We start from the raw sequence: 23871 nt of genomic DNA on the forward strand, positions 1-23871 counted from the left end.
AATTCCACCAATTCATCCCTCTCCATCTAAAGAAATACCTTCTCATCTCGGTTCTAAATGGATGTCCCTCTATTCTGAGGCTGTGTCCTCTGGTCCTAGACTCCCCCACCATAGGAAACATCCTCTCCGCATCCACTCCACTTAGGCCTTTCAATATTTGATAGGTTTCAATGAGATCACCCTCCATCCTGGTAAATGAGAGTGTGGTTCAGTAGCATAGTGGTTAGCACAATGCTTTACGATATAGACAACCTGGGTTCAATTCCCACTGCTGCCTGTAAGGAACATGCACGTTCTCCCCATAACTGCATGGGCTTTCTCTGGGTGCTCCGGTTTCCTCCCATGGTCCAAAGACATGGTAGGTTAATTGGCCATTGCAAATTGTCCTGTGATTAGGCTCTGATTAATTCAGGGGAACGCCGGGCAGTGTGGCTCACAGGCCCAGAAGGGCCTATTCCACATGGCATCTCGATTAATCAATCAATCAATCAATAAATAAATCGGAGAGATCTGCAACATAATAAGCTGAAAATCCTCTGAACTCCGGGTTGCAGACCTGTAGGCCCTGAGTATTTGCCTTTTTCAGGCTTACCCTCCTCATCAGAAATCATTATTTACTCATTTGAACTGGTCCTTTGTAGACGCTTTTTTGTGTTTATGAGGACAATTTCTTTCATGCCTCTGCCAGTTCCCAGTTTTCCACTATAATTTCTCCTGTCTCTATCTGTAACAGATGCTCACATACCCCCCCCCACTAGTCTTTTCCTTTTTACATGCTCATAAAATTCCTACTGCCCATGTTTATGTTTTTCACTCGTTTGCTCTCATATCTGTCGATCCTTGGTGAATTCAGAAATGCCTCCAATCCTTGGATTTCCTGCCTCACCTACTGGCCCTTATACTCAATACCATCGTCAAGTTCAACGCCAGGCAAGGTTCAAGTTCATGTTAATTGTCACCTGACTGTACAGACATACAGCCAAATGACACAACGTTCCTCCGGTGCACAGAACATCTATTACACTCTGCACATAAAGCAAAATATTATCGTAAATAAGTTAATTATCGAAAATGCATGTAGCGCACAGCACACATAAACAGTAAACAGCTCGCTGTCCTAGTGACGAGAGCTCAATAGTTGGGGGGGAGGTGTTCATTTGCCTCACAGCCTGAGGGAAGAGGCTGTTTCCCAGTCTGGCAGCCCTAGTCCTGCTGCTCCTGTTCCTCCTTCCTGATGGTAGTGGGTCAGAGAGATTGTTGGATGGGAGGTAGAGATCCTCAACAATGTGTCAAGCCCTTTGTATTCAATGCCCCCGGTAAATGTCACAAATCGAGGAGGGGTGCAGGAGACCTGGGTGGCTCAATGCTTTCCTACACAATGATGCAACCGTACTGCTGTACTCCATGGTTGGTCCTTTTCCCAGTGAGCTTTTCTGCTGTCAAGGAATATTTATGTATCACACATGATTATTAAATCCCTGAAGGCCTGCACTTCCCCCCCTCCCCCGACACTCTTTAACATGGATTGCCAGGCTAACCCAGCTGATTTGCCCCTTGGACATCCACAGTTCCCTATTTCCTATTTTGAGTCTGTTTCTGGATTGAACTGAACATTAAATTCTATCAGGTTGTGATATTCTTTTCTGAAAGCAGTTTCCTACAAGGTTATTAATTGACCTTTCTGAAAAAGATTTAAAAATGCCTGTTCCCCAGTCAGCTCCTCAACATCTAGAAATACATCCCGCACACATTCCAGGAAGTCGTCCTCTACGCTGTTCGTATCGTTTGACTTTCCCAGTCTATTTGTAGATTAAAGACACCATGACTGCAGCACTGCAGACACCTTCAGTTCCCTTCTTGTATCATGGCCTACGTCACTGTTACTGTTCAGAGGCACGTAAACAGTTCCCGTTAATAATCTCGGCCCACTGCTGCTTTTAGCTGTCCCAAGCTGACTTAATACAGCAGCACAATCTGCCAAGCCAAACTCTTTTCAAATTAGTGTTCTGATGTCATCCCATTCAACAGCACCGTCCCCACCCCCTCCCCACCCTCTCCTTTCCCTTCTGCCTGCCTACCTAATACACCCAGAGTCACGGAACACTACAGCACAGAAACAGGCCCTTTGGCCCATCTAGTACATGCTGAACTGCTACTCTGCCCAGTCCCATCAACGCACACTCGAACCGTGGCCCTTCATACCCCTCCCATCCATGTACCTATCCAAACTTCTCCTAAATGTTACAAACGCACATCCACCACTTCTGCCAACAGCTTGTTCCACACTCTTACCACCCTCTGAGTGAAGATCCCTCTCATGTTCCCCTTAAATATTTCACTTTTGAACCTTAACCTATGACCTCTAGTTCCAGTCAACCCCAACCTCAGTGGAAAAAGCCTGCTTGCGTTAACCCTATCTAAACCCCTCATAAGTATGAACCAGAAACTGAATCAGGTTTCATATCACGGCATGTCGTGAAATTTGTTGTTTTGCAGCAGCAGTACATTGCAATACATGATAATAAAGGCTGTAAATTATAATAAGTATATACTGTATATATTAAAAAGCATTAAATTAAGCAAGTAGTGTGAAAAGTGGAAAAAATAGTGAGGTAGTGTTCATGGGTTCAACGTCCATTCATAAATCTGATGGGCGAGGGGAAGAAGCTGTTTCTGAATCGTTGAGTGTGTGCCTTCAGGCTCCTGTACCTCCTCCCTGACGGTAGCAATGAGAAGAGGGTGTGTCTTTAGCCAGAGAATGGTGAATTCTTTGCCACAGGCAGCTGTGGAGGCCAGGTCTTTATGTATGTTTAAGGCGGAGGTTGATAGATTCTTTGGACTATGGGAGGAAACCAGAGCACCTGGAGAAAACCCAGTTTCCATGGGGAGGACATACAGACTTTGTAGAGATGATGTCAGAATTGAACTCTGAACTCCGACGCCCTGAGCTGTTCTAGTGTTGAGCTAACTGCAACATTACAGTGGTGCCCTACCATAGCGATTTCCTCCCTGAATCCCAGCAATCTTCCGGAAAATCACAGTTTGACGAAGCTTTTGGTCACCTGACCTGTTTGGGTCGGGAATTATTTTGCATTTGATGACATTTGAAACGTTTTAAAGGCAACATAGTATTCAAACGACAGATTCAGATTGCTTTATGTATGACATGTACATCAAAACAGAGAGTGGATTGCGTTAACAACCAACACAACCTAAAGGTGCAGCCCAAAAGTGTTGTCACAAAAACAAAGCATACCCATCACGTTCAGTAGAACAATGCGTCCTCCCTCCCAACCACCCACTCACACACTCAGGCCTCTAGTTCCAGGATTGCCATCTCCAGGCCTCTGTCCTCCAGTACCTGGCCCTGGACTCACAGATGCCAGGCCTCCTACCTCCTGCCCTTGGCCCTGGACTCACAGATACCAGCCCTCCTACCTCCTGCCCTTGGCCCTGGACTCACAGATACCAGCCCTCCTACCTCCTGCCCTTGGCCCTGGACTCACAGATACCAGCCCTCCTACCTCCTGCCCTTGGCCCTGGACTCACAGATACCAGCCCTCCTACCTCCTGCCCTTGGCCCTGGACTCACAGATACCAGCCCTCCTACCTCCTGCCCTTGGCCCTGGACTCACAGAAGCCAGGCCTCCTACCTCCTGCCCTTGGCCCTGGACTCACAGATACCAGCCCTCCTACCTCCTGCCCTTGGCCGTGGACTCACAGATACCAGGCCTCCTACCTCCTGCCCTTGGCCCTGGACTCACAGATACCAGGCCTCCTACCTCCTGCCCTTGGCCCTGGACTCACAGATACCAGCCCTCCTACCTCCTGCCCTTGGCCCTGGACTCACAGATACCAGCCCTCCTACCTCCTGCCCTTGGCCCTGGACTCACAGATACCAGCCCTCCTACCTCCTGCCCTTGGCCCTGGACTCACAGATACCAGGCCTCCTACCTCCTGCCCTTGGCCCTGGACTCACAGATACCAGGCCTCCTACCTCCTGCCCTTGGCCGTGGACTCACAGATACCAGGCCTCCTACCTCCTGCCCTTGGCCCTGGACTCACAGATACCAGCCCTCCTACCTCCTGCCCTTGGCCCTGGACTCACAGATACCAGGCCTCCTACCTCCTGCCCTTGGCCGTGGACTCACAGATACCAGCCCTCCTACCTCCTGCCCTTGGCCCTGGACTCACAGATACCAGCCCTCCTACCTCCTGCCCTTGGCCCTGGACTCACAGATACCAGGCCTCCTACCTCCTGCCCTTGGCCCTGGACTCACAGATACCAGGCCTCCTACCTCCTGCCCTTGGCCCTGGACTCACAGACATCAGATCTGTAGATGAATATTAGGGGTTAACAAGATTATCAATGAACCCTTTTGGTGGGGGAGAGGTCTCGGTGTATGAGGGGGGGTCAGGGGGCAGTGCTGGATTTGATGCTCTCTGTCCTCTTGCACAGGTTTGAGAAATCCAGTCAGGTGCGAACGGTGTCCAGCAGCAACATGTTTTTCAAGGGGAGCCGGTTCCGATACAGGTAAATAGTCACAGTAAGTAGAGGTCACTGTGAACTTAATTTCATGAGGAGTGAAAGCAAAACACCAGAGGCTGAATTCCCAACCAGGAAAAGAAAAAATTATTTGCAACACCGACATAAAATGCTGGAGAAACTCAGCAGGTCAGGCAGCATATATGGAGGGGAAGAAACAGTTGATGTTCTAGACCAGGGGTTCCCAACCTTCTTTATGCCCTGGACCCCTACCATCAACAGAAGGGTTTGTGGACCACGGGCTGAGGACCCCTGTACTAGACCTTTCACTGGAGAACTGCTAGGTTTATAGAGTCCCAGAAAAGTACAGCACAGAAACAGGCCCTTTGGCCCATCTAGTACATGCTGAAACCCTTTAAACTGCTTATTCCTAATAATCTGCTCCTGAACCATAGCCCTCCATATCTCTATCATCCATGTACCTACCCAAACTGATCTTGGGTAGGAAGTAGAAACAAGCAGTGGAGGGGTACCTTTAGACACAGGAGCAGAATTGGGCCTTTTGTCCTATTGGGTCTGCTGTGCTATTCGGTCATGGCTGATTTATTTACCCCCTCAGCCTCATTCTCCTGCTTTTGATGGCCTCACAACTCAAGAACCTATCTACCCCTGCTCTAGTTATACCTAGTGATTTGGCCTCCAAAGCCATTGGTGGCAATGAATTCCACAGATTCATCATGCTCTGACTAAAGACATTCCTCTTCACCTCTGTTCTAAAGAGACCTCCTTGTGTTCTGAGCTTGTCTAGGGATGGGAACTGTGATAACCGTGGATGGGAGATTTCCAGAATTGATGGTGTGGGAGACAATGGCCTGATGCTCCTTAGTGGAGCTGGAGAATCGGAGAAGTTGAGACGGTTGATGTCTTGTTAGCAGTTAGAGATAGAAAGATTCAGAGTGGGATGTCCAAGAAGAAGAGGAGAGCTGAAGACTGGAGAAGCCTTCATTTGGGGCATGGGGAATCCTTGCCAAGGGTGTAGGCTTGGAGTCAGAGGCGATGGAAGAAGAGTTTGGCATCATGACAGGCTTGAAACTCATCAAGATGCCGCGCTGGCCTTTCTGTCCTGTCCTGTTGAAGGGTCTCAGCCTGAATGATTGACTGTTTATTCTTCTCCATAGATGCAGCCTGGCCTGCTGAGTTCCTCCAGCATTTTGTTTATATGCCCTGGATTTCCAGCAATGCCTGAATCTTGAATGTTTACAGACATTCCCAGATACTCTTCCCTTTCAGTGTCTGGAAGCTGCCTGGCCTGCTGAGTTCCTCCAGCATTTTATGTGTGTTGCTCGGGAGTTCCAGCAGCTGCAGAATCTCTTCTGGCTAAGTGTTTGCAATGTTCCTATCTCTAGATTGGGAAAGTAGGGCTGAAAAAATCAGGAGCTTTTCCCATTTCCCCTTGGGTATGGAGCCAAGACAGTTATCACTGTCTGTGTGGCTCCAGTCCATTACCATGATAGCACAGGGAGAAAGTGCAGACCGGGTGGCTGGGGTTGTGAGGGAGTGGCACTTCCTGCCACACGGCCACATCTCAGTCAGAACGGGGTGGGGGTGGAGGTGTGAGGCGGCGAGGGAGAATTCAGCCACAACCCGTCGCCTCCCAATCTCTGAACCCCCGTTCTGTGGTTGCTGCTTTCAGTGGGAGAGTTGCAAAGGAGGTGATCGAGTCCAGTGCGAAGATTAAGAGGAGCCCGCCGGAGATTCACAGGTAGGAGAGTGCACCTGTTCTGAGGTAAAGACATCTCGCTTGTGCTTGTCGTGTGTGACTGCAGAGACGTCTTCCTTCCAGCTCTGTAAATGGAATATTTTTTCATCAGACGCTCATCCAAACATACAGTGAAATGCGTTAACAACCAACACAGTCTAATGTCATGCTGGGGGCAGCCCACAAGTGTCACCATGTTTCTGGTGTCCACAATGTTCAACAGAACAACACATGGTCAATGTACACCAACAGCTGAACAACCCCTTCCTACCCTCCCACCCTTATTTGGCTATCTCCATCCCTCATCCTTGATGCCTCCCAACCGCAGTCCTTGAACGTGATCACTGGTCTTAGTCCTCAACGCCTGCAGATCTGATGCCTGTCCTCATGCTTTGCTGGAGTCTGACATCGGGACCTACTGGCCCCTAACTCCTCTCATCCCTGTTCCTAAACCCTAACCTGTCCCCTAACTCCCCACATTGTCCCTAAACCCTAACCTGTCCCCTAACTCCCCTATTCCTGTCCCTAAACCCTAACCTGTCCCTTAACTCCCGCACTGTTCCCCAAACCATCCCTATGAGCCTGAAGGAATAACTGACTTCAACGGACATCACAGCTCGGCAACATCTTGACCAGAAGGCCCTCTCTAAATCCTGTCCAATACTCTGTATCACCTGACACACTGTTATCCTGGCCATTCTCAGAGATCCCCTTCTTGGCACTGATAGCCCCTATCTCTCTACTCTCTGACCCCTGTGTGGAATCTCCCCATGCACTGTCACGCACATGTCCCGCACCTGCTGGTGATATCATCAAAGGTTTATAGTTACTGATTATCAGGATGAATGCCAGTCTGGGAGAGAGGGGCTGAATGGCCTTGTTCCATTGACAGAGCAGAGCAGCCAGCTGCCTCTGCCCTTCACCCTGCCTGACATGGTGAGACTATCTGAGCTGTAGAGAACGGCAGCTGTCGTTATCTTGGTTGTCCTTCTGCTGTACCATGAATTGATCACATAGGACATCGAACATAAAACTGTTGAGCACAGTACAGGCCCTTTGTTCCAGCTTGCCATGTTAAACTCAATCTTTTCTGCCTGCATATTCAGACTCTCATTCATTTAACGTGTGCATCTTTTGTATTAACAACCAACACAACCCAAGGGTGTGCTGTGGACATCCTGCGTGTCCCCATGTGTTCCAGCGTCAGCACAGCATTCCCACCACACTCAGCAGAACAACAGCCAAATAAGCCACTTTCCCACCCCTCCCTCTCTCTCATACACACTCGCACGCGCATTCACACACTCACGTGTACACACACACTCACACATACACACACACTTGCACGTGCGCACACACAGAGACACACACACGCGCGCCACGAGCGACAGGACAGGCTGCCTCTGGGCCTCCAGTATTTAGCCTTGGTGAGGACTGGAGGCCTGAACTTAACTAGAAGTTAAGAAAAGAAATGGCACTTTGTCATTGTTTTGCCTTTACATCAGATCTCCAAATGTGCAGCACCTTACACCTCTCCAAATTCAACTCGCTCTGCCGTGTCTTCGACCACGGCTCAGCCGACTCTCAGCCCTGTGCACCTGTGCTCTGTTTTCTCGCCCATCCTAGAATTATATGAAGAATAAAGTACAGAAAGAAGAATGATTAATGAAGTATTAAAAGAGACAAAATAATCCTTATCAACCAATCAGTAGAGCACTGCACACAATATACTGCTGGAGGGTGTCCAGTCTCTCTCTCTCTTTGATGATGTCCTTGTTTCTCTCTCCAGCTCTTAGCACTCGCCGTGACCCCGTCCAAAGGGAAGATTCCCACTTACACAAAGAAATTGTCCTTTTTAACAGAGGAGTATCTGTGATACTGTGAGACTCAGTGGCTTTTTGTGGCTATTTGAGGTGCATTAGGGTGAAGGTTGGTGGAGATGTAGACAGTGTAGAAGGTTGTCGTGGGTTACAACAGGACATTGACAGGATACAGAGCCCGGCTGAGAAGCGGCAGATGGAGTTCAATCTGAAAAATATGAAGTGACTCACTTTGGAGGGTCGAACTTCGAGGCAGAGTACAGGGTTAATGGCAGGATTCTTAGCAGAGCAGAAGAATTGGGGGATCTTGGGATCCACGTCCATAAATCCGTCAAAGTTGCTGCACAAGTTGATAGAGCAGTGAAGAAGGCTTAGTGTGTTGTCCTCCATTAGTCTGGGGACTGAGTTCAAGAGCAAGGAGGTAATGTTGCAGCTCTATAAAACTCTGGTCAGATCAGACATGGAGAATTGTGTTCACTTCTGGTCACTTAGAAATAGTAAGATGTGGAGGCTTTTATAAGGGTGAAGAGGAGATTTACTAGGAAGCTGCCTGGATTCGAAAGCTGTACTGTTAAATGTTCATACACTTCCACACCATTTACTTTAATACTTTCCCAAACAATCATGTTTCTCACCATTATCTCCTCTCGAGGCTGTAGACTGGTACTCACACTAAATTCTCAAATCATGCCAGTAGAGCAGTTCCCTTGCACTTTCTCAAGGCACATACGAGACTAACATCATTTTGTCTTTAAAACCATTTAGTGTTACACGTTTTGCCCTGCATAAAGGAGGAATCAATTTTAACTCTTTCCTTACTCAGATCAGGCCTTGTACCCAGTCGAAGTTGCCCCTCCATCTCCCACGGATCACGGTTGAGCAGCGTGCCGCGGACCCGCCGGAGGGCTGTGCACATCTCCATCATGGAAGGTAAGGCCCTGGGCCTAGGAGGGTGGAGATGGAGACGGGGAACTGGGGGCTGGTACTGGAGGTTGGCTCGAGCTTTGCCAGGACAAACAGTGAAGCATGGCCAACTGGCACCAATTATTGAGCCCTGTGGCCGCTGGAAGTGAGGAAATTGGAATTAGTTGAAAGTGCAAACTGCTTGTGAGACCACAAGAAAGAACGGAGACATTGGAAACACAGAGCATCCCACAGTCCCAATGAAGAGTCTTGACTGTCCATTTCCATCTAGAGTTGCTGCCCGATTCACTGAGTTCCTCCACTTTCTGTGTTACTTAGTTATGAGGTTTATAGGGAGATCCCTCACTAGGGGTAAGACAACCCTCCCCCCAACACCACCACCCTGGGAAGCAGTTTAAAAGGAGACCTCTCGTTGGGGGACAGTTTGTACTCTCTGGAGTTTGTAAGAATGAGGTGAGATCTCATTGAAACCTATCGATTATTGGAAGGCTTATATAGAGTGGATGGGGTGATGATCTTTCCTGTAGTAGGGGAAGTCTAGGACCAGGGGTAAAGATTCAGAATTGAGTGATGTCCACTTAGAATGTAGATGAGGAGGATTTTCTTCAGCTAGAATTGGTGAATCTGTGGAATTCATTGCCACAGAGGGCTGTGGAGGCCAAATCATTGGATATATTTAAACCAGAGATTGATAGATTATTGATTAATCAAGGTGTCAAAGGTTGCGGTGAGAGGACAGGAGAACGGGGTTGTGAGGGATAATAAATCAGCCATGATGGAATGGCAGAGCAGACTTGATGGGCCAAATGGCCTAATTCCACAACCATGTCTTAATTGGAATTGGAAATGATTTATTGTTGTCACTTGTTCCAAGAACATAGAACAGGCCCTTCGGCCCAATGAGTCTGTGCCACCCAATTACACCCCTGTGACTCATCAACCTACTGACTTGTATGCGGGAGGAAACCAGAGCATCCGGAGGAAAACCACACAGTCACGGGGAGAGCGTGCAAACTCCTTACAGACTCCTTTACCACCTGTCCAGTGTTATTTCACAGCAGCCTGATATCCACTCTCATCTTTCTTTTCCTCTTTATATATCTGAAAAGTCTTTTGGAATCCCCTTTGATGTTATTGGCTAGCTTACCATCATATTTCATCTTTTTTCTCTTTATGGGTTTTTTATTTGACTTCTGTTGCTTCTTAAAAGCTTCCCAATTCTCTACCTCCCTGCTAATTTTTGCTATATATCTGCTGTCCCTTTTGCTGTAATGATGTCTTGACCTCCTTTGTCCCCCATGGTTGCCTCATCCTCCTTTGAGAATATTTCTTCATTTTTGGGATTACCTATCCTGTGCCTTCCAAATTGTCCCAGAAACTCCAGCCATTGCTGATCTGCCGTCATCCCTGCCAGTGTCCCCTCTGAATCAATGTCGGCCTACTCTTCTCTCGCGTCTCTGTAATTCCCTTTACTCCACTGTAATACTGATGCATCTTTCTCAGACTACAGGGTGAATTCTATCATATGATGACTGTTTCTTAAGCTTCCTAATCAAATTTGGTTCATTACACAATATCCCATTCAGAACCGTCATTCCTCTAGTAGATTCAACCACAAGCTGTTCTAAAAAGCCATCTTGTAGGCATACTAGAAATTCCGTCTGGAGATCCGGTACCAACCTGATTTTCCCAATCTACCTGCGTATTGAAATCCCCCATGACTGTTGTAGCAGTGCCCTTTTTACATGCCTTTTCCATCTCCTGTTATAATTTGAAGCCCACATCCTACCTACTGTCAGAGATCTGTTTATAACTCCTATCAGGGTCTTCTTAACCCTGCAGTTGCTTAAATCCTACCCACAATGATTCTGCATCTTCGAATCCCATGTCACCTCTCTCTAAAGATTTGATTTCATTTTATACCAACACAGCCATCCCAGCCCTTCTGCCTACCTGCCTGTGCTTTCAATACAATGTGTTTCCTCAGATGTTAAGCTCCCAACTATGACCTTCTCTCAGCCGTGACTCGACGATGCCCGCCACATCACACCTTCCAATCTCTAACGTCGCCACAAGATCATCTGCCTTATTCTGTATACTGTGTGCATTCAGATATAACACCTTCAATCCTGTATTCATCATCCTTTCTTGATTTTGGTCCTCTGTTACACTCTAACCAGTTTATTCCCTATCATCTTCCTGTCCTTTCTCACAGTTACACTGCACACTGCATCTAGTTTATACACCAACCCTTCCCCAATATCTGCTCGATCACTCCGGTTCCCATCCTTCCTGTTAAATTAGTTTAAACCCTCTCCAACATCTCTAGCAAACCTGCTCACAAGTATATTGGACACCCTCGGGTTCAGGTGTAGCCCGTCCCTTTTGTGCAGGTCATACCCGTCGCAGAGGCGATCCCAATGATCCTGAGATCTGAAATCCTACCCCCTGCACCAATTCATCTGCCAAATCATCCTATTCTTACCCTCACTGGCACATGGCATGGGCAGCAATCCAGAGATTACTACCCTGAAGGCCCTGTTTCTCAGCTTTCTACCCGACTGCCCATATTCTGTCTTCCCCTTTCCTACCCATGTCATTTATACCAATATGTACCACGACTTCCGGCTGCCCGCTCTCCCCGTTTAGAATGCAGTGGACCCTGACCCTGGCACCTGGGAGGCAACAGACCATCCGGGTGTCAGTTTCACATGCACAGGATCTGCTCTCTGCTCCTCTAATCACTGAATCCTCTATCACTACTGCACTCTTCTCCCCCTTCCCGTCTGAGCCACGGAGCCAACGTGCCAGAAAGCTGGTTCTACCTCCCACCCCCGGAGGTAGTTTCTTCCCAACTGTATTCAAAGTGGTATATTTATTATTGACCGCGGGGCACTCTGCCTATCCCCTTCCCTCTATTGACTCCAGGTACAAGCCTGTCGCTCCTGTCTGTCACCACTTGTTGCCTGTATGAGCTGAAGGTCGTTGAGCTGAGCACCATTTCCTAACACAGTCTCTGTGGAGCCACAGCTCCTGCAGATGTGGTGATCAGGGAGACTGGCAGTCTCCCAAAGTTCCCACATTTCACGCAGGGAGCATACAACTACCACGGGCTACGTACTAACAGAGAGAAAGCTTACTAAAAACTTACTTCAAACCTCTGCCTGTTGATCCAAAACCCGGTCCACTCAAACAGGGGCTGCTCTGCTGCACCTCCCTTCAGTTTCTTGGCCCCAGGCTGACTGCAGCCGGCCGAAAGCACCCGAGCTCTTCATAAACCTGTTGCTGCGTTGTATTTTGTGTCTCTGTGTGAGTGTGTGTGGTGTGTGTATGTCTCTGTGTGTTTATGTATGTGCGCTGTGTGTCTGTGTTAATGTGTGTGTATGCCTGTATGTGTGTATATGTTTATGTATGCCTGTGTGAATGTGTGTGTGTCTGTGAGTGAGTGAGTGTGTTATGTGTGTCTGTGAGTGAGTGTGTGTTTGTGTGTCTGTGAGTGAGTGTGTGTTGTGTGTCTGTGAGTGTGTATGTGTTATGTGTGTCTGTGAGTGAGTGAGTGTGTTATGTGTGTCTGTGAGTGAGTGTGTGTTATGTGTGTCTGTGAGTGAGTGAGTGTGTTATGTGTGTCTGTGAGTGAGTGTGTGTTTGTGTGTCTGTGAGTGAGTGTGTGTTGTGTGTCTGTGAGTGTGTATGTGTTATGTGTGTCTGTGAGTGAGTGAGTGTGTTATGTGTGTCTGTGAGTGAGTGTGTGTTATGTGTGTCTGTGAGTGAGTGAGTGTGTTATGTGTGTCTGTGAGTGAGTGTGTGTTTGTGTACGTGTGTTTGTGTGTCTGAGTGTGTGTGTTGTGTGTCTGTGAGTGAGTGTGTATGTGTTATGTGTGTCTGTGAGTGAGTGAGTGTGTTATGTGTGTCTGTGAGTGAGTGTGTGTTTGTGTACGTGTGTCTGTGAGTGAGTGTGTGTGTCTGTGAGTGAGTGTGTATGTGTGTCTGTGAGTGTGTGTGCTATGTGTGTCTGTGAGTGAGTGAGTGTGTGTTTGTGTACGTGTGTTACGTGTGTCTGTGAGTGAGTGTGTGTATATGTTTGGGGAGGGGGTGAATTGGGACCTGCCAGTGTGCAGACCCAATGGGCTGAATAACCTCATTCTGCTCCTAAGTATTAGGGTCCTGTGGACCGACCCTCCTCGCCCGAGCCCCCCACCCCGGTGCTGACGTCCGGATACCGGAGCCGGGCCGTAACCCGACACCGAGCCGGGCCGGGTGCACACGGGTATAAATAGCCGCTGAGTAAATAATGCGGGTCCGGCTCGCAGCTCCGCGCTTGCATCAGCCGCCGCCGCCGCCGCCGCCGCCATGGTGAAGTGTTTGATCAAGATCACGACCAAGGTGAACGTGCACCTGCGGATGGTGAACCACTGCTGCCGGGATGTGAGGGTCCGGGTTCTCTCCCTCGGCCCGCGGGTCCTCAGCAAAGCGCTGGGCTCGCTGCCGCTCTTCCCCGCGCTGGCGGCCGCCGGACCAGGTAAAGGCGGGTCGGCGAGTGCTGCGTGTCCTCGGCCGGGCTCCATTAGACATTCGACCCATCGAGTCTGTACCATCCCTCTCAACCCTATTCTTCTGTCTTCCCTCCATAACCTTTGACGCTTTTACTAATCAGGAACCTATCCACCTCCACTTTTCATATACCCAATGACTTATCCTCCACAGCCTTCAGACCATAAGAAATAGTAGAATTGGGCCATTTGGCCCATCGAGTCTGCTCTGCCATTTCATCATGGCTAATCCAGTTTTCCTCTCAGCTTCAATCTCCTGCCTCCCCCACCCCCCCCCCAATCCATTTATACCATGACCCATCAATGACCTGTCAACCTCTTGCCTTAAACATTCATAAAGACTTGGCATCTGTGGCATTGAATTCCACAAATTCATCATCCTCTGAGTAAAGAAATTCCTTCTCATCTCCGTTCTAACTTAGTGTCCCTCTATTCTGCAGATATGTCCTCTGGTTTTAGACTCTCCCACTATAGGAAACATCCTCTCCACATCCATTCCATCAAGCCCTTTCAATCGTCTATAGGTCTCCATGAGATCCTCCCTCAATCTTCTGAACTCAGTGAGTACAGGCCCAGAGCCATCAAACACTCCTCATGTGTTAACCATTTTATTCCTGGAATCATTCTTGTAAACCTTTGGAGCCTCTCTAATGTCAGCAAGTCCTTTCTAACTAAGCAGTTTTGGCCACCTAATTACAAGATATTAATAAGGTTGAAAGAGTGCAGAGAAGGTTTATACAAGGGTGTTACTGGGACTTGAGAAACTGAGTTACAGAGAAAGGTTGAATAGGTTAGGACTTTATTCCCTGGAGCGTAGGAGAATGAGGGGTGATTTGGTAGAGGTTTATAAAATTATGAAGGGTATAGATAGAGTGAATGCAAGTAGGCTTTTTCCACTGAGGCCAGGGGAGAAAAAAACCCAGAGGTCATGGGTTAAGAGTGAAGGGGGAAAAGTTTAAAGGGAACATTAGGGGGGGCTTCACCAGTGCCTTATTAAGCCTTAGCAGTACCTCCTTGCTTTTATATTCTAGTTCTCTTGAAATGAATACTAACATCACATTTGCCTTCCTCACCACAGACTCAGCCTGCAGATTAACCTTCAGGGAATCCTGCACCTTGGATTTTTGAATGATCTCCCAGTTTAGAAGAGTCTATGCTTTTGTTCCTTCTACCATAGTGCATGACCGTACACTTCCCAACACTGTTTTCCATCTGCCACTTCTTTGCCCATTCTCCTTCTCTGCAGATTCCCTGCTTCCTCAACACTACTTGAATCCCGCCACCCCCCCACTCATCTTCATATCGTCTGCAAACTTGACCACAAAGTCATCAATTCTGTCATTGACATAAAAAGGTGTCCCAACAGACCACTAGTCACCAACAGCCAACGCTCCCTTTACTCCTCTTCTTTGCCTCCTGCGTCTCCATGATAGAATTTTCCCTGTAATATTGCGGGTTCTCGTCAAGCAGCCTCACGTGCAGCACTTTGTCAAAGGCCTTTTGAAAATCCAAGTGCACAGCATCCAGTTACTCTCCTTTGTCCATCCTGCTTGTTATTTCCTCAAAGAATTCCAACAGATTTGTCAGGCAAGATTTTCTCTTGAGGGAATTGTACTGCCTGTTTTATCATGTGCCTCCAAGTACCCTGAGACCTCATCCTTAACAAAAGACTCCAACATCTTCCCAACCACTGAGGTCAGGCTAACTGGCCTATAATTTCCTTTTTTTTTCTGCCTCTTTCCCTCCTTGAAGAGTGGAGTGACATTTGCAGATTTCCAGTCCTGCAGAACCAAGCCAGAATCTGGTGACTAATGCCTCCACAATCTCCCAAGCCGCCTCTTTCAGAACCCTGGGGTGCAGTCCATCTGCTCCGGGTGACTCATGTGGGAGGAAACCCACCTGGTCACCAGGAGAACACACGAACTCCTTGCAGACTGCAGAGGGAATTGAACCCTGATCACTGATCTGTAAATGTGTTATGTGAGCATCTGCGCTACCGTGCTGCCCTGTAACGAACTCTGTAATCATCCAGGGAGTGGGCTGTCCGGGGAACAAGCTGCCAGAAGAAGTGGTTTAGGAGGGTGCATTAGCAATGTCCTAAAGGTACTTGGACAGGTAGGGTTTAGTGGAATCTGGGCCAAACTCTGGTAAGCGGACTAACTTGGTCAGTAAGGATGAGCTGGGCCAAAGAGCCAGTCTCTGTGCTGTATTACTCTGTGTCAAAGAAAAGTGGCTTTGTAAGTCAAAGACTGAAACCCCAAAGAACCCAGGTGGCTGGTGCTGTGAAGTGTTAGGCTAGCCACTATGCAGCCATGGCACCTGAACACTGGCATTGATTCGGTCTCCGCTGAATCTCCACCCACTTTGCAGGCAGCGTCTCAGAGCATCCCTGACCCTTACTGCTGTGGGTTTGGACTTGCGTTCTGCCCTGTTCTGGTCACCATGAAACAGTAATGTTCTCACTCCCCATCATTGCCACAGAAAGGAAGATCGACTGTGCTTTCCAGGGAAATTTGTTGATGTTGTGATGTTGGCAAGGGAACTCTTTTCAACTCTGTCATAGTCATAGAGTACTACATTCCAGAAACAAGGCCTAATCTGCACCAAACTGTTACTCTGCCTAGTCCCATCGACCTGCACCCGGCCCACACCCCTCCCATCTACGTACTTGTCCAGACTTCTGTTAAATGTTGAAATCAAACCCGCATCTACCACTTTCGCTGGCAGCTTGAACCTCACTCACACCACACTTCTTCTGAGTGAAGAAGTTCCCCCTCATGTTTCCCTAAGCATTTCATCTTTCACCCTTAACCCATGACCTCTGGTTGTAGTCTCACCCAACCTCTGTGTTTACCCCTCATAATTTTGTATACCTCTGTCAGATCTCCTCTCAGACCCTGATGCTCCAGGGTCCTGCCGACAATCTCGGTCTTCAGTCAGAGCTATGCCGGTGACAACATTTTGACAGTAATGGTTCTAAAGTGGCCTCTTCCTCCTCACAAGTTACGTTTATCTTGACAGTGCAGGGACAGCAAGTCAACAGTAGCTAATGATTTAAAAGCTGAGTCTCAGGCCGCCTGGTTATTCGAAACTCTAAAATCTCTGAGGATTTGAATTATTCATCACAAACTCTTGGATCAGAGGAATTGTACCCTGAGGCCTGATTTCCATGTGGACCATCGGACAGCGATCAGGTGCAGGAAACCTGGCGGCTTAGTCTAATCCCTGACCCACAGCACACTGATGTCAGTAATAGTCCACCACCTCTGCATGAGATCAGGGCTTTGTATAGTTCAAAAATCGAATCAGAGGATGTGGTGTGTGAGTGTGTGTATGTGTGTTGAGGTTCTGTGTTTGCGAGTTATTAAACGAATGTCTTTATGTATGAGGGTTTGCATGTTCAGTGTCTCTATATGTGTGCTCCCTTGTGTAGCTCTGGGCAGTGACATAACTTCTGCAGTTTGGCTGTTGAACCGGGTGACTTTCCCTCTCCCCATCACTCAGTGAAATGCGTGAACTGTACAGGCATAGGACATCTTGCACACCGCTCTCATGCCCCAGGTCATGCAACGTGAGCATTCGGGTACCCCTGCAACGCAGAGGACAGACTGAGTGCCTTGTCCTGAAGCCCACAGATCAGTGGCGAGAATTGGTGTCGGCACCACCACTCTAGGGAGGGACTCGCTAACAGAACCAGGAATGGCTCTAGTCTTGAAAACACATTTCCAGCATCCGCAGATTTTCTTGCGTTAGAGATTCTGCAAATGGTGGAAATCCAGAGCAACACACACAAAATGCTGGAGGAACTCAGCAGGTCAGACAACATCTATGGAGAAGGAATAAATAGTCAACCTTTTGGGCTGAGACCCTTCATCAGGACTGGAAAGGAGAAGAGCCAAAATATGAAGATGGGGGAGGGAAGGAGTACAAGACTGCTCCTTCCCCTTCCTTTCCAGTCCTGATGAAGGGTCCTGGCCCAAAACACCAACTATTAATCCCCCCGGTAGATGCTGCCCGACCCACTGAGTTCCTGCAGCATTTTGAATTTGTTGATCCAGGGTTTGAAAGTTTTTGCATTTACATCTGGTACATTGTGAAAAGTTTTAATGTGGCTCAGAACAAATTCCCGGGACCAGTGGGCACTCATAACTATCAACAGCCATGGGTTCCCAGTATGGGAAGATGCAGACAAGGGTTATTTCCAGTGCAGTTGAGTCACAGATGGCCCTGGACTCTCTCCGTTGCTGAGACCAGGTCTCCTTTCCCATAAGACCGTTTACCATGACAGGAGCAATGAGTCTGCTCCGTCCTTCAATCATGTCTGATCCTTTTTTATTCCCCCTCCTTAGCCCACTCCCTGGCCTTCTCTCCGTAACCTTGGGTGCTGTGGCCGATCAAGAACTTATCAAGCTCTGCCTTAACTACACCCAACAACCTGGCCACTACAGCTGCCTGTGGTAACAACTTCACCGCCCTCTGGCTAAAGAAAATTCTCCACATCTGTTTTAAATGGATGCCCTTCTATCCTGAGGCTGTGCCCTCTTGTCCTAGACTCTCCCACCTTGGGAACATTCTTTCCCCATCTACTGCGTCTGGGCCTATCAACATTCGAAAGGTTTCAATAAGATCCCCCTTTCATCCATCTGAATTCCAGGGAGTACAGACCTAGAACCATCAAATGTTCCTCGCATGATAACCCTTTCATTCCTGGAATCATCCTTGTGAACCTCCTCTGAACCCTCTCCAATGCCAGCACATCTTTTCTTAGATGCAGTGCCCAAAACTGTTCACAATACTCAAGGTGAGACCTCATCAATGCCCTCTAAAACCTCAGCATTTCATCCCTGCTCTTGTCCTCTAAACCTCTTGAGATGAATGCTAACATTGCATTTGTGTTCCTTATCACAGACTGCAAGTTAACTTTTAGGATGTTCTGCACAAGGACTCCCAAGTCCCTTTGTGTATCATTCTTTTTTAGATTCTCTCTGTTTAGAAAATAGTCTGCACATTTATTTCTTCTATCAAAGTGAATAGCCATGAATTTTCCAACATTGTATTTAATTTGCCACTCTCTTGCCCATTCTTCTAATCTGTCTGTGTCCTTCTGCAGCCTACCTGTTTCCTCAACACTGCCTGTCCCTCCTCCAATCCTCATATCATCTGCAAACTTGGCAACAAAGTGATCTATTTCATCATCTGAGTCATTGATATGCAGCATAAAAACAAGTGGTCCCAACATCGACCCCTGCGGAACACCTCTAGTCACTGGCAGCCAACTAGAAAAGGATCCTTTTATTCCCACTCACTGCCTCCTACCAATCAGCCAATGCTCTAACCATGTTAGTTAATTTCCTGTAATACTATGGGTTGGTAAGCAGCCTCCTGTGGCACCTTGTGAAAGGCCTTCTGAACATCCAAATATGCAATATCCACTGCATCCCCTTAAAGAATTCCAACAGGTTTGTCAGGCAGCATTTTCCCTGGAGGAAACCTATGCTGACTTTGTCCTATCTTGTCCTGTGTCACCAAGCATTCCATAACCTCATCCTTAAGAATTGACTCTAACATCTTCCCAACCACTGAGGTCAGGCTAACTGGTCTATAATTTTCTTTCTGCTGCCTTCCTCCTTTCTTAAAGAGCGGAGTGATTTTTGCAGTTTTTCAGTCCTCTGGCACCATGCCAGAGTCCAATGATTCTTGAAAAATCATTACTAATGCCTCCACAATCTCTACTGCTACCTCTTTCAGAACCCTAGGGTGCAGTTCCTCTGGTCTGGATGACTTCTGTACCTTTAGGTCTCTCAGCTATTTGAGCACCTTCTCCCTTGTAATAGTAACTGCACTCACTTCTCTTCCCTCACACCATTCAATAACTGGCACACTGCTAGTGTCTTCCACAGTGAAGACTGATGCAAAGTACTGATTTAGTTCATCTGCTGTCTGCTTGTCCTCGGGCCTCATTTTCTAACAATCCTATATCCACTCTAATCTCTCCCTTGTTTTTATATACTTAAGAAAGCTTTTTCTATCCACTTTGATATTGTTTGCTAGTTTGTTTTCATATTTAATCTTTTCTCTCCTAATGATTCTTTTGGTTGCTTTCTGTAGGTTTTCAAAAACTTCCCAATCTTCTATCTCTCTGCTTATTTTTGCTTTGTTGTATGCCATTTCTTCTGCTTTTACTTTAGCTTTGACTTCCTTTGTCAGCCACAGTTGTACTATATTGCCATTTGAGTATTTATTTGTTTTTGGAATACATCTATCCTGTACCTTCCTCATTTTTCCCAGAAACTCTCACCATTGCTGCTCTGCTGTCATCCCTGCCAGCATCTCCTTCCAATTTACTTTGGCCAACTCCTCTCTCATACCACTGTAATTTCCTTTACTTCACTGAAATACTGATATGTTAGACTTCACTTTCTCCCCATTAGATTTCAAGTTGAAAACTCAATCATACTATGATCCATACATTCATACATCCATTCATGCCTTGTAAGGATTCCTTTACCTCAAGCTCCCCAATCACCTCCAGTTTATTACATAACACCAATGCAGTCTAGCCAATCCCCTATAACCATATATAACCATATAACAATCACAGCACGGAAACAGGCCATCTTGGCCCTCCTAGTCCGTGCCAAACCCTTAATCTCACCTAGTCCCACCTACCTAACCCCCCACTCCTTTCCTGTCCATATACCTATCCAATTTTACCTTAAATGACACAACTGAACTGGCCTCTACTACTTCTACAGGAAGCTCATTCCACACAGCTATCACTCTTTGAGTAAAGAAATACCCCCTCGTGTTTCCCTTAAACTTCTGCCCCCTAACTCTCAAATCATGTCCTCTAGTTTGAATCTCCCCTACTCTCAATGGAAACAGCCTGTTCACGTCAACTCTATCTATCCCTCTCAAAATTTTAAATACCTCGATCAAATCCCCCCTCAACCTTCTACGCTCCAATGAATAGAGACCTAACTTGTTCAACCTTTCTCTGTAACTTAATTGCTGAAACCCAGGTAACATCCTAGTAAATCGTCTCTGCACTCTCTCTAATTTATTGATATCTTTCCTATAATTCGGTGACCAGAACTGCACACAATATTCCAAATTTGGCCTTACCAATGCCTTGTACAACTTTAGCATTACATCCCAACTAATGTACTCAATGCTTTGATTTATAAAGGCCAGCGTTCCAAAAGCCCTCTTCACCACCCTATCTACATGAGACTCCACTTTCAGGGAACTATGCACAGTTATTCCTAGATCTCTAGATTCCTAGATCCTTAGTAGGCTCAACAACAAACTATTCTAAAAAGCTATCTTGTAGGCATTTGACAAACTCATCTCTTGGGGTCCATTACCAACCTGATTTTCCCGATCTGTCTGTATGTTAAAATCTCCTATGACTATCATAACATTGTCCTTTTGACATGCCTTTTCTATTTCCCATTGTAATATGTGGTCCACATTCCAGCTATTGTTGGGAGGCCTGTATATAACTGCCATCTGGGTCCTTTTACCCTTGCGGTTTCTTAATTCAACCCAAAAGGATTCAACATCTTTTTTAATGATTTGATGCCATTTTTTGCCAGCAGAGTCACGCCACTCCCTCTGCCCACCTTCCTTATCCCTCTGATACAATGTGTAACCTTGGGCATTCGGCTCCCAACTACAACCATCCTTTGGTCACGATTCAGTGACAGCCACAACATCAACAATCTGTAAGAGTGCAACAAGATCATCCACCTTATTTCTTAAACTCTGGGCATTGAGATATAACACTTTGAGGGCTGTATTCTGCATCCCTAATGCACTAATACTCACCCTGCTGGCTGCAATTTTGTCCTATCATCTGCCTGCCCTTCCTGACAGTCTGACTGCACACTGTTTTTTTTAACCATCCATCCGATCCTGACTCCTTTCACTCCAGGCAGTTTAAACTGAAATAAAATTCCCCAAGAGTTCATAGAGTCATTGAGTACTCCAACACAGAAACAGGCCCTTTGGCCCATCTCATCCATACCAAACTTACTCTGCCTAGTTCCATCAAGCTGCACCCAGACCATAGCTGTACATACCCCTCCCATCCATGTACGCAAGAAAACTTCTCTTGAATGTTAAAATCAAACCCATATCCAGCACTTCTGCTGGCAACTCGTTCCACACTTGCACCTGCTGTGTGCAGAAGTTCCCCCTTAGGTTCCTCTTAAATATTTCACCTTTCACCCTTAATCATGACCTCCAGTCCTTTTGTGTCCCTGATAATGAGTTGGAACAGGAGCGACTCCGGGTACTGGGAATCGACCCGAGCACAACCTTTACCTGGAGTGGGGAAAGGCTGTGTACCACAGTTCCTCCTGGGGTGCGGGGATTGGTCAGAAAAGTGGGAGCTGGAATGGGGAAGGTCAGGGGATGGAAGATGCCGGAGTTCAGGTTCGAGGAGGGAAAGGTTGCAGGAATTAAAGCGGTGATCAATCCCCAGGTGATGGGATCTGTCACTTGTGCACTGACTGGGGTCTGTCCAAAGACAGCTCAAGTGCGCCCTCTGCAGAACGCACTGCAAACTGCACCCTAACACTCACACACCACCACACAAAATGCTGTAGGAACTTGGCAATAGAGTCATAGAGTACTACAGTACACAAGCAGGCCTTTTGGCCCATTTAGTCCCCAAATTATTATTCTGCCTACTCCCATTGAACTGCACCCACTCCATAGCATTCCCAACACCTCCTATCTATGAACCTATAAATAACTTCTTAAATGTTGAAATCAAGCCTGTATCCAAACTCTCACCATCCTCTAAGTGAAGACGTTCCTCCTCATGTTCCCTTTAAATATTTCACCTTTCACCCTTAACCTAAGACCTAAGCCAAGGAGCATTTATTGGTGGTGGGGGGGGGGGGGGGGGTTTAATAAATAGTCACTGTTTCAAGCCTAAACCCTTCACCAAGACTGGAGCAGAAGCCAGACTTTAAACTTTATTTCAGTGGCATTGGTGTGGTGGATATGCCAGGTTCTGTGAGCCTTACACAGTTGACCCACTGCTGCCCTGGTCTTGTTTTTCAAAGCCACAGATATTTGGGGGGGGGGGGGGTGGAGAAAGAGGATCATTCACAGGGGAATTACAGGTGGCGTCTGACAGGATCAGTCAGAAACACTGGATATTTTGCAGATGTTGGAAACCCAGAGTAACACACAGAAAATCCTGGAAGAACTCAGCAGCTCAGACAGCACCTATGGAGAGTGTTCCCGGTGCAGCCTTCTCTACATTGATGAGCCCCATTGTAAATGGGGGAAATCGCTTCATTGAGCACCTCCGCTCCATCCGCCAAAAATGGAACTTCCTGGTGGCCAAACATCTTAATTCCAATTCCCATTCCTGTTCCAACATGCTGCTCCATGGCTTCCTCTTGAGCCATGATGAGGCCACCCTCAGGGTGGAGGAGCAACACTTCATATTCTGTCTGGGTAGCCTCCAACCTGATGGAGTGAACATCGATTTCTCCGTCCAGACAGAAAAAATCCTCTCCCCCCTCCTCCAATTCATCTATTTCCTACTCTGGCCTTACTTCTCACTTGCCTATCACCTCCCCCTGGTCTATATGTTCTCCCATGGTCCACTCTCCTCTCCTATCAGATTCCTTCCTCTCCAGTCCACCTGGCTTCACCCATCACCTAGCTATCCCCCTTCCCCTCCCTCCCACCTCTTTATTCTGGCGTCTTCCCCCTTCCTTTCCGGTCCCGATAGGAAACCTACAGCACAATATAGGCCCTTCAGCCCAATAAGTTGTGCCAAACACGTCCCTACCTTAGACTTCATTAGGCTTACCCATAGCCCTCTATTTTTCTAAGCTTCATGTACCTATCCAAAAGTCTCTTAAAAGACCCAATCGTATCCGCTTCCACCACCATTGCCAGCAGCCCATTCCACACACTCACCACTCTCTGTGTAAAAACTTACCCCTGACATCTCCTCTGTACCTACTCCCAGCACCTTAAACCTGTGCCCTCTTGTGGCAACCTTTGCAGCCCTGGGGGAAAAGCCTCTGACTATCCACACAATCGATGCCTATCATCTTATACACCTCTATCAGGTCACCTCTCATCCTCCTTCGGTCCAAGGAGAAAAGGCCAAGTTCACTCAACCTATTCTCATAAGGCATGCTCCCCAATCCAGGCAACATCCTTGTAAATCTCCTCTGCTCCCTTTCTATGGGTTCCAAATCCTTCCTGCAGTGAGGCGACCAGAACTGAGCACAGTACTCCAAGTGAGGTCTGATCAGGGTCCTATATAGCTGCAACATTACCTCTTGGCTTCTAAAT

The 23871-nt window shown here is 47.4% G+C and overlaps 1 protein-coding gene across 8 annotated transcripts in view; it reads left to right on the plus strand.

Annotated features, from left to right (window-relative positions):
* LOC132382636 (FERM domain-containing protein 5) overlaps window positions 1–23871 on the plus strand; it is a 171144-nt gene that overhangs the window by 144863 nt on the left and 2410 nt on the right. For all 8 annotated transcript variants that reach the window (XM_059953050.1, XM_059953051.1, XM_059953049.1 and 5 more), the window contains 3 exons: window positions 4460–4534; window positions 6180–6248; window positions 8889–8995. In XM_059953050.1, coding sequence (XP_059809033.1) covers window positions 4460–4534; window positions 6180–6248; window positions 8889–8995 — 251 coding nt within the window. The remainder of the gene's footprint in view (window positions 1–4459; window positions 4535–6179; window positions 6249–8888; window positions 8996–23871) is intronic.

Source organism: Hypanus sabinus, chromosome 28 (genome assembly GCF_030144855.1).
Source record: "Hypanus sabinus isolate sHypSab1 chromosome 28, sHypSab1.hap1, whole genome shotgun sequence".
Classification (NCBI taxonomy): domain Eukaryota; kingdom Metazoa; phylum Chordata; class Chondrichthyes; order Myliobatiformes; family Dasyatidae; genus Hypanus; species Hypanus sabinus.